The sequence below is a fragment of the Microtus ochrogaster genome, unplaced genomic scaffold, assembly GCF_000317375.1.
Source record: "Microtus ochrogaster isolate Prairie Vole_2 unplaced genomic scaffold, MicOch1.0 UNK103, whole genome shotgun sequence".
NCBI lineage: Eukaryota > Metazoa > Chordata > Mammalia > Rodentia > Cricetidae > Microtus > Microtus ochrogaster.
This window is the reverse complement of record NW_004949201.1, coordinates 642,584-653,216: the sequence shown is the minus strand read 5'-3', so window position 1 is coordinate 653,216 and position 10,633 is coordinate 642,584. Positions and strand designations below refer to the sequence as shown.

Here is a 10,633-nt window from a genome sequence, read left to right as displayed (position 1 = left end):
GTGTGTGTGTGTGTGTGTGTGTGTGTCAGGTACCCTGCTGGGGTAGGGCTGAGGCTCAGCACATAGTGGGGCCAGGCCTCTGTATGGATGGGGGGGGCTTGGCTGCTCCGGCAGTCCATGTCAACTGGGGGGGTCCTCAGTGATCCTTGGGGGAGACGGCCATGTCTTCCTCCTCTTCTCCGTCGCTGGTTGGGGAGGGGGATGGGAGGCCGGGAGGTGGACAGATGGAGGGATGAGAGGCCGAGGGGATGGACAGATGGGCCCTGGGGTGGGGGGTGAGGAGTGGAGGGTGGGGGTGAAGACCTGGCCCTTTCCACCCCACTCCACCCTAACTCCCCCACCTGCCGGGTATCTGCAGATAGGGCCTCAATTGTCTGTATCTTGATGACAAGGCTGGGGAAACTCTAGGGGTTGCTGGTGGCAGAATCTTTTGGGAACTGGGCTTTGGGACTCAACTCCTTCCCCTCCCTATGAAGGCCCACCTGCTGAACTATGAACTTTGACCCTGGCTTGTACCTGGTTCTTTTGGGGGCGGGGTGTAAAGGGTGTTAGAATGTGTTTGGCCTGGGAAGTAGGTGAGGCAGGAGTTCAGGGCCGTGAGGACAGGGTGAGGACCGGGTGCCAGCCACCATGAGTGTGGAGCTGTTTGGGCTGTTGACTGTGCTTGTGCTTTGCTATTTTGTGTGCATTTACAAGTGTGCTAGTTCCTCACGGGACTGTGGTGTGAGTGTATCTGTGATGCGTGAGCCTCTCAGAGTGGCTGCAAAGTGCCTGTGTGCTTGTTCACGACTCTCAGCTTTGTCAGTGTGTGCTCATGCTAAGGGTTTTGTGTACATGTGTGGAGTGTGTTTGCTGTACCTGTGTGTGTCTGGTGGTGCTTTTGCAGCTTCATGACTGCACAGTGGGAACGTGTGAAGTTGCATGAATGTGTCTAGGTGTGTAAGAGTGTGCACCTATGTATCTTTCATTGTGCAGGTGAGTCTTGTGTGTGTGAGCCACTGTGTGTTGACAAGGGTGCAAGAGCTATATAGATGCAGATGCCTGGCTCTCTGTTAAGGGGCATATAGGTCTCTCTGTACTTGTACATTTGTGAATGTTTAAGGGAAACTCTCTTTCTGTATGTCTGTGTATGCAGTCCTTGAGGGTGTGTGTCTCTCTTGGGAGTCCACTTCTGCTCTATTCTCTGGGGATCAGGTGCTGTATGTTTAGGCATGTACCTTGCATCTGTGCCTTGGACACAAGATTGACCCTATTTCTGGGTCTTAAGTGTGGTCTGTGTATAGCATGCAAGGCATAGTCTGTGGTCCTGGAACTCAAATGTGACTGTATCCTGGGCTCCGTGCCCTGGAGGGTAGGGAGCAGCCAGACTGAGGTGATGCCCCTGTAGCTTGGGTTGGGGCTCACATACATTTGGTACAGGCTCACCAATGTTGATGTGGATTCAGATGTGACGGCATGATAGAAACCGCCTGACCTCTGCGCTCTGGGTGCCACTCAGGTCTTTGAAAATGGGGAGCCCATTTGAGAACTCTTGAGTTCTAAAGGATAAGATGTCTAGTCCAGGCTCCTGGGGCTCAAAAAGAGAAGCGTGGGAATTTAGAATTCTTGGGCTGCTAAGAGCGGTGGGTAGATTCCGTACTCCAGAAAACTGATGCAGATGGGGGAGGGGATAAGGGGCCAGCGCTTCTGAGACACCAGAGGGCAAAGCTCAACATCTTGGACTCCTGGGGTTTGGCTCAGTCTCCAAAGGTTTGGACATGACTTTTGGGTCCCTCTAAGAGTCTGAAGCTCCTGTATCAGGGAGCCTGAGAAACTGATTGCTGTAGGGTTTCCCTTCACTCAGATGCTCTCCAAGCTAGGCCTCAGCGACTAGAAAGAAGCTGGAAGATGCTGACATTGGTTTTGTTCCTTTGCAGGTACCGGCCCAGGCCCTGACTTCTTGAAGAGAGGTAAGTATAGTGCCTTGGGCTGGGCAAGGGATGTGGGGTGATAACACCCATTGCAAGCTAGCGCAGGCCCAGAGCTCTACCTAAGTGTATCTAAGTGCAGAATGCCACAGTGTCCAGGGAGGCAGGGGCCCACTCCCACTTAAGTCACTGAACATTGTAGTTGGGTAAGAGTTCATCTCATACTGGTTAGGAGGTTCAGAGGGGCCCTATGTCAGGATATGACATCTCTCAAGATAGGTAAGGGGATCATGAAAATGGGGTCCCACTTTATCAGTAAGGGTTCATAAATGTTTCTAGGTATGGATTAACCCCTGCCAGTATGGTGATACAAGCCTATCATCCTATTACTCAATGGGCTGAGGCAGGAGAATTGTGAGTTTGAGGCCAGCCTGGGCTACACAGTAAAACCCAGTTTCAGAAAAAGAAGGAGGAGGAGGGCAAAAGGCAGGAGGAGGAGAAGGAGGAGAAGAGGAAAAGAAGGAGGAGGGAATAGTATACTTGTAGAGCACTTGCTTAGAATCCATTAGTGAGGGACTAGGGGTGTGGCTTAGCCCATAGCATATTTGCATAGCATGCACAAGGCCCTGGGTTTCCATCCCCAGCATCTCACACATACACACAATGTTTGTGTCATCTAACATTTATGTAGCATGTATATAGTCTAAGGATAGGCTAAGCATGATATTGTGTGTGTGTGTGTGTGTGTGTGTGTGTGTGTGTGTGTGTGTGTATGCTGTTCTGGAACTCACTTTGTAGATCAGGGCTGGCCTTGAACTCACTGAGATCCTCCTGCCACTGCTTCCCGAGTTCTGAAATTAAAGGCATGAGTGCACTACCACTGCCCAGCTACTAAATACTTTTACTGAACCCTCTCCAAGGCCATGTGAGGTAGCCAGGTGTCATCATTGTCACAAATGAGTACAGGGGGCCACAGAGGGTGATATTGTTTCATCCAAGTAACACACAGCTGGGCGTTGGGGTGTGAACCCTCGCAGAGGGATGGGCTTCTGACCCCAGGTGCTACAGTGCCTTCCTGTAACAGATGGCTGTCTTCACTGCAGCTGTCCTACCTATGAGTCTGCTGCAGCTGTACAAGGAGAAACTCTATGCTGGCTTCAGAGAACAGGGTTCTGGGCCTACAGACCCAAAGCAAGCAGGTGCCTGCAAGGCTGCCAATGGTGGAGGCTCACGTGCCAGACCTGGGCCTCAGTACAGAACGGCAACCTAGAGGGAGAAGGCAGAATGGGGGTGGGGTACTCAGAGATGTTGGGCTGCCCTGGCCCTGCCTCAGTCTGTTTCTTTCCTCCCCTGTTTTGTCTCTCCAGCTCTTTCCTCTGCTCTCTCCCTTCCCCCTTCTCTGTCTATCTCTGGTTCAATCTCTTTGCTGTGTTTTCTTCTTCACTGAGATTTTTTTTTATTCTTTGTTCAACTGTTACCTGCCTTTTCGTCTCTTCCTTTCTCTTCGTATATGTAACCCAGGCTAGTCTACATCTTTGAACCTCTTGAGTGTTGGGATTAAAGGTGTCTGCCACCATACCTGGCTCTCCCCTTTCTGCAGTGCTGGGGAGGGAACCCAGAACCTCAAGTATGTTAGGCAAACACGCCACCACTGAGCCACACCCCTAGTCTCTCTTGGCTGGATTCTAGGCAAGTGCTCTCCCACCGAGCCACGCCCCCAGCTCCTCATTGGGGGATTCCAGGCACATGTTCTGCTGAGCCACACCTGGAGCCTACTTCACTTGGGATGCTGCTTTGTCTTTTTGCCCTGCTCCCTTTCAGTGGCTCTCTGTCAGTCCATTCCAACCCACTTGGGCCCTTCTGACTCTCTCAGCCTTCCTCCAACTTTCCCGGCCCCAGTCTTCCTCCCCTGGGCTAAAAGATCAAGGTCACACACGGCCTGCAGATTCTTGGAGGTTGGTCAGCAGGGGCTGGGGCATAGGGCAGGGTGGGAGGAAAATAGCTTCAAGGACGCCCCCTTCCCATCCTTTCCTCTTTGCCCCCCCTCTACCGCCCACCCTGTGTTGTGATGAGAGCTGACACGTCGTGGGTTGCAGCTGCTGGAGGGGGAATCCCCGCCGGAAGGTTTTGCCTGAAGCAGAGGCATAGTGTGTGTGCACGCATGTGCCTCTGGGCATGTATGGGCCTCCTGTGTACTTACTGTTGGTACCAGTCACCTCCTGCTCAGGAGCTCAGCTGAACCTAGAAAGAAACTGTACTCAGAGGAGGTCTTCCCCAGACTGATGCTGATGCTTTTTTCTTAACCTTTCCCACCTTTTCAGTTCTGGTTTTTTTTTTTTTTTTTTTTTTTGTCCATAACATTCATGGAGTGCTTACTGCGTGCTGGGCTCCGTCTGTACTCAGTGGTTCCCTTGCATACACTCAGTGAAGATGTTATTGTCTTAGCATATAAAGTCCCGAAATTTTAGCCTGTCCCGGTGTGATAGCATGCTCCTGTGATTCCAGTACTTGGAAGGCTGAAGCAGGAGGATCAAGACTTCAAAACCAGCCTAAGCTGTATAGCAAGTTGTAAAAACAGGGTGCACTGCATACTATCCTGTATTAAAGAACAAGCCAGATGTGGTGGATAGGCCCTTAATCAGGCAGGTGGCTCTCTGAATTCAAGGCCAGCCTGATGTACATAGTGAGACCTTGTCTCAGTAACAACAAAACTTACTACTGGGGAGATTTGTGAGTTCAAAACCAGCCTGGGCTACATAGTAACACCACCATGCTGCAAACAAGTGAAAAATAACAATGAAAACTTAAAAATGGGAGAAAAATAAAGAAATTATGGCTTAGGTATGGGAATCATTACTGCGGTCTCCTAGAGTTAGTAAATGAGAGAACCAGAATTTGTGCTCAGATGTCTTTGATTGTAAAGCACCTGTCAGCCAGCAAGATGGCCCATCAGAGAAGGAGCTTGCCGTACAAGCTTAGCAACCTGTGTTTGCTTCCTGAGAGCCGCATGAAGGTGGAGGGGAAGAACCAGTTCCACAAAGTTGTCCTCTGACCCTGCCACACGTACGCAGTATTAATAATATTTAAGATGATAGCACCCACTCTTCGCATCACACACAGTTCTGTGTTTGTATGTGTTAGGCACTCAGTGGTGTTGCAGGGAATAATTTTTAGTATGTGTTAAACCCATTGTACGTGGCAGGTCCTGTTCTAACAGCTGCACTCGTGAGTGTACATAATTCTCACCAAAGTAAGGCCTGTTTCTTCTCTCCATTTTACAGATGAAGAAACCGAGATTCAGAAAGGTTCAGACACGTGCCCGAGGTCGCACAGCTAGTAAGTGTCACAGCTGGAACTCGAACTAAGAGTGTCTGTTTGACATCCTTGGTCCTAAGTTTTGGCCAACAGTGATTTGAGAATATTTGGTGGGCTGGGAGGTTGTGGGCAATTGGGGAACTCTTAGAAGCATAGCAGGTGGAGGGTAGATGACTTCAGAGTAACGCAGTGGTGATTTGCCAATTACTATGGAAATTTTGTAATCAGATCTGGGTGTTTTGGCCCAGATCTGTAATCCTAGCACTTAGAAGGCAGACACAGGAGGATCATGAATTCAAAGCCAACCTGGGATGCAGTGATACTTTGTCTCAGAAAAAGAAAGGCTAGGTGGTGGCCTGGCGTTTAATCCTAGCTCTTGGAAGGCAGAGGCAGGCTGATCTCTGGAGGCAGAAGCAGGCTGATCTTAGTGAGTTTGAGGCCAGCCTGACCTACAATGGGTGTTCAGGCCAGTCCAGGCTACACAGTGAGACCCTACCTCATAAATGAATGAATGAATAAATTTTTTAAAAAATGGTCATGTGCCGGGCGGTGGTGGCGCACGCCTTTAATCCCAGCACTCGGGAGGCAGAGGCAGGCGGATCTCTGTGAGTTTGAGACCAGCCTGGTCTACAGAGCTAGTTCCAGGACAGGCTCCAAAGCCACAGAGAAACCCTGTCTCAAAAAACCAAAAAAAAAAAAAAAAAAAAAAAAGTGGTCATGTATGTCAGCTGCTTTGAAGTCTATTGTTCAGAACTCATTCATTGGAAGTTAAAGGATCCAGTTTGACTTTCAGCAGCACATCCCAGGGTTTCAGGGGTATCGAACCAGGTAGCCTGGTTGACTATCTTCCTCCCCTCCAGGTATCACCTCCCGCTTCTCCTGCCTCCCCCCTGCACCATGGCTCCAGGGCTCTTCTCGCCAACACCTGCTGCTCTCCCCTTTCTGCTGCTGCTCTGGGTAGGGGCATCTCGCGGCCAGCCCTGCCCCGGTCGCTGCATCTGCCAGAACGTGGCACCTACGCTGACCATGCTGTGTGCCAAGACTGGCCTGCTTTTCGTGCCACCCGCCATTGACAGGCGCGTGGTAGAGCTGCGGCTCACTGACAATTTCATTGCGGCTGTGCGTCGTCGAGACTTTGCCAACATGACCAGCCTGGTCCACCTCACCCTGTCTCGCAACACTATTGGTCAGGTGGCAACCGGCGCCTTTGCTGATCTTCGTGCTCTCAGGGCCCTGCACCTCGACAGCAACCGCCTGGCAGAGGTACGCGGAGACCAGCTCCGGGGCTTGGGTAACCTCCGCCACTTGATCCTCGGCAACAATCAGATCCGTAAGGTGGAGTCGGCAGCTTTTGACGCCTTCCTGTCCACTGTGGAGGATCTGGATCTGTCCTACAACAACCTGGAGGCACTGCCGTGGGAGGCGGTGGGTCAGATGGTGAACTTGAACACCCTCACGCTGGACCACAACCTCATTGATCATATTGCAGAGGGTACCTTCGTGCAGCTGCACAAACTCGTACGCTTAGACATGACCTCTAACCGTCTGCATAAACTGCCCCCCGACGGGCTTTTCCTGAGGTCCCAGGGTGGTGGGCCCAAGCCACCCACCCCACTGACCGTCAGCTTTGGTGGCAACCCGCTGCACTGCAACTGTGAACTGCTCTGGCTCCGGCGCCTGACCAGGGAGGATGACTTGGAGACATGTGCCACGCCCGAGCATCTCACTGACCGCTACTTCTGGTCCATCCCGGAGGAGGAATTTCTGTGTGAGCCCCCGCTCATCACGCGGCAGGCAGGGGGCAAGGCCCTGGTAGTAGAGGGCCAGGCTGTCAGTCTGCGCTGTCGGGCGGTGGGTGATCCTGAGCCCGTGGTGCATTGGGTGGCACCTGATGGGCGGCTGCTGGGGAACTCCAGCCGGACCCGGGTCCGTGGGGATGGAACGCTGGATGTGACCATCACCACCTTGAGGGACAGCGGTACCTTCACTTGCATAGCCTCCAATGCTGCTGGGGAAGCCACTGCGCCGGTGGAGGTATGTGTGGTACCTCTGCCACTGATGGCGCCCCCGCCTGCTGCCCCACCGCCTCTCACTGAGCCTGGTTCTTCTGACATCGCCACACCAGGCCGACCTGGTGCCAATGATTCAAGCACTGAACGCCGGCTTGTGGCTGCTGAACTCACATCCAGCTCCGTGCTCATCCGCTGGCCGGCCCAGAGGCCAGTGCCTGGCATCCGCATGTACCAAGTGCAATACAACAGCTCTGCGGATGACTCTCTGGTCTACAGGTGAGTGGGGTGATGCTGCCCTGGGAATTCCTCTCCGTCCTGCCCCCTGATCCATCTGCTCATCCATCTCATTAACCTTGCTTAGATGGGGCTTTGCATAGACCTGTAGTTGCCTCCTTTTCTGCTGTGCTGTCTTTGTGTTTCTTGAACTTAGGAGATGTTTGTGGAAAACAATGTGAGCCAGTGTTGGGCTGGGCTGAGTTATAAAAGTGACCAGGGCCTGGTGCTTCAGGCTTCTGATCCTAGCCTTTGGGAAGCTGAGGCAGGAGGATTGCAAGGACAAGGCTGGCCTGGACAACTTGGAGACATTCAGTCTCAAAATTTTACAAGTAGAAAAAAGAGGACTAGAGTTGGAGCTCAGTTATAGGGAGATAGAGCCCCTGCCTAGAATCCCCCAGTGAGGAGCTGGGGGTGTGACTCAGGGGTAGAGCCCCTGCCTAGAATCCCCAGTAAGGGGTTGGGGTGTGGCTCAGGGGTGGAGCCCCTGCCTAGAATCCCCAGTGAGGGCTGGGCATGGCTCAGGGGTGGAATACCTGCTAAACTGGGGAGGCACTGAATTCCATTCCCAGTACCATACAACAAATATCTCACGGGGTTCATGGGCAGCATCACTTGCTCTCCAGAGGCCTCTCATCATGAATTCCATCAGTTAAACATTATGGCACATAAAACACACGTGTTTATGGTTATGTTTCTATTTATGTCACTAGTACTATTCCAATCAGATACATTATAGAAACAGAAAGCAAAAAGCATAAGAAAAATAGAAAGAAATGTTCAAGTTTGGTTTCTATTACTGCAATAAACACTGTGACCAAGGCAGGTGGTGGTGGCGCACGTCTTTAATCACAGCATTTAGGAGGCAGAGGCAGGCGGATCCCTGAGTTTGAGTCTGGTCTACAGAGTGAGTTCCAGGACAGCCAGGGCTACACAGAGAAACCTTGTCCCAAAGCAACAACAAAACATAATAAAAAACACTATTGCCATCAAAAACCAAACGAAACCAAACAAACAAATCCCACCCTGACCAAAAACAACTTGGGAAGGAAAGGGTTTATTTTTTTGTCTTACAGCTCTAAGGCCACAGTCCATCACACTCAAGGCAGGAACCAGGAAGCAAGAACTGAAGCAGAGGCCACGGAGGAGTGCTGCTTACTAGCTTGCTCCCTATGCTTTCTTTTTTTGGATTTTTTTAAAAAGATTTATTTATTTATTATGTATACAACATTCCTTCCATGTATGTTTGTATGCCAGAAGAGGGCACCAGATCTCATTATAGATGGTTGTGAGCCACCATGTGGTTGCTGGGAATTAAACTCAGGACCTCTGGAAGAGCAATCAGTGCTCTTAACCTCTGAGCCATCTCTCCAGCCCCTCCCTATGCTTTCTTATACAGTTCAGGACCTCCTGCCCATGGGTGGCCCCGCCCACACTGAGCTGGGCCCTCCCATTCCATGTCAATCATTAGTCAAGAACATGCCCCCCAGCCTTCCCTACAGACCATCTGATGGGAACATTTTCTCTGTTGAGGTTTCCAGGTGACCCTAGCTTGTGTCAAGTTGCCAAAAGTCTAATGTGTACTCCCAAGTTCCTTCCGCATTGTCTGAGGTAGAACAGGCCTAGCGCGGATAGCTGTCAGCTGCTTTCCTCCATTCTCATTTCGGCTCAGCACTGCACAGGGCCCTGACGGGTGCGGCTGTGGGTTATAGAGGAGAAAAGAGAAGGGTAAGCTGGAAATGCACAGAGATTAATTCATATATTATTTATTATTATCTGAGACAGGGTTTCTCTGTGTACCCCTGACTGTCCTGGAGCTCACTCTGTAGACCAGGCTAGCCTCAAACTCACAGATATCCGCCTGCTTCTGCCTCCCGAGTGCTGAGATTAAAGGTGTGCGCCACCACCGCCCGGCCCTGAAAATAAGAATTTATAAAGAAATAATGACCTACCTCGCTTCCATCCTTACCTGGGAGACAGTAGGTGTTCAATATGTGTGTTTTCTGAATACAAAGGTCTGCTCTGAGTCAGACATGGTGGCACATGCCTGTGATTCAAGCACTTGAGGGGCTGAAGCAAGAGAATCTTCGGCTCAAGGTCAGTCCAAGAGCTACACAGCGAGATCTTGTCTCAACAAACAAAACAATTTAAAAAAGGCAGCTTATCTGCTTCCAATGTGAACATTGGTACCTGGGTGCCGAGGAGTCCAGTGGGGCCTGAGCCCTGTGGTCTGTCCATCTTGGTAGTGTGTCGGCGTGGCTCTCAGCCACAGACCCTGGCACACAGCAGGAATGACACACAGAGGGCACTTGGTAAAGGGCTGCAGGCTGCATAGACACATCTTGTTTGCCCTCCTTGTGCACTGTAGATGGCTGCTGAGTGCCTAGCCCCATGCTTCTCTTCCTTTGGGTTATCAGAGGGTCTAGAACTATTTCCCCATCTGTGGTCGTCCCAACAACTTGAGTGTTCTCAGCCCTTTACAAAAAGCCTGTCTCTTGGCCGCCACCTCTGCTTGCCAGGAGCCTCTCTTTCCTCTTGGCTCTGCTTGTCTTTTGCTTTTGAGACAGGCTTTCACCCTGGTAGTCTAGACTAGCCTTTGACGGTGTAGTCCCAGGCTGGCACAGAATTCTGGATGCTGAGATTTCAGGGACTATACCAAGTGCACAATTTCTCCTTTTGCTTCTGGCTGTCAAGCACTGATGACATCGTTGACTCTCTCATATGCCCTCCCTAGATAGATTAGACTGACCCATTTTTACAAGCAGTCAGCAAGCCAAGACACCAAAGAGAAACCTTCATAAACTATGTCCAAGGCTGTGGCCGTATTCTACTTCCATCTATGAAGCAGTTGCCATCACTCCATTTATTTCATTTGAAGAATTTAAAGTTACTTTTTCTTTTTGTGCGTGTGGCTCACTTAACATTCTTCACCTTACGTTTATTTGTGTGTGTGGGGCTTTCGTGTGATAGCGTGCATGTAGCGATCAGAGAACAGCTTGTGGGAATCAGTTCTCTCCTGCCACCATGTGAATCTTGGGGATTAAACTCTGGTTGATAGGTTTGGTGGCAAGTGCCCTTACCCACGGAGCCATCTTGCCAGCCTCTATTTTATTTTATTTTATTTTA

At 50.9% G+C, this 10,633-nt stretch overlaps 1 protein-coding gene across 2 annotated transcripts in view; it reads left to right on the top strand.

The window, feature by feature from the left end:
• Lrfn1 (leucine rich repeat and fibronectin type III domain containing 1) overlaps positions 1-10,633 on the top strand; it is a 16,371-nt gene that overhangs the window by 1,002 nt on the left and 4,736 nt on the right. Inside the window, exons 1-4 of one of the 2 annotated variants that reach the window (XM_005371278.3) lie at positions 322-975; positions 1,917-1,949; positions 5,189-5,243; positions 6,083-7,510. In XM_005371278.3, the coding sequence (XP_005371335.1) occupies positions 6,120-7,510 (1,391 nt within the window). In that variant the 5' untranslated portion in view covers positions 322-975; positions 1,917-1,949; positions 5,189-5,243; positions 6,083-6,119. Of the gene's footprint in view, positions 1-321; positions 976-1,916; positions 1,950-5,188; positions 5,244-6,082; positions 7,511-10,633 lie in introns of those variants that run through there. The other variant, XM_026778072.1, reaches the window with a different exon arrangement.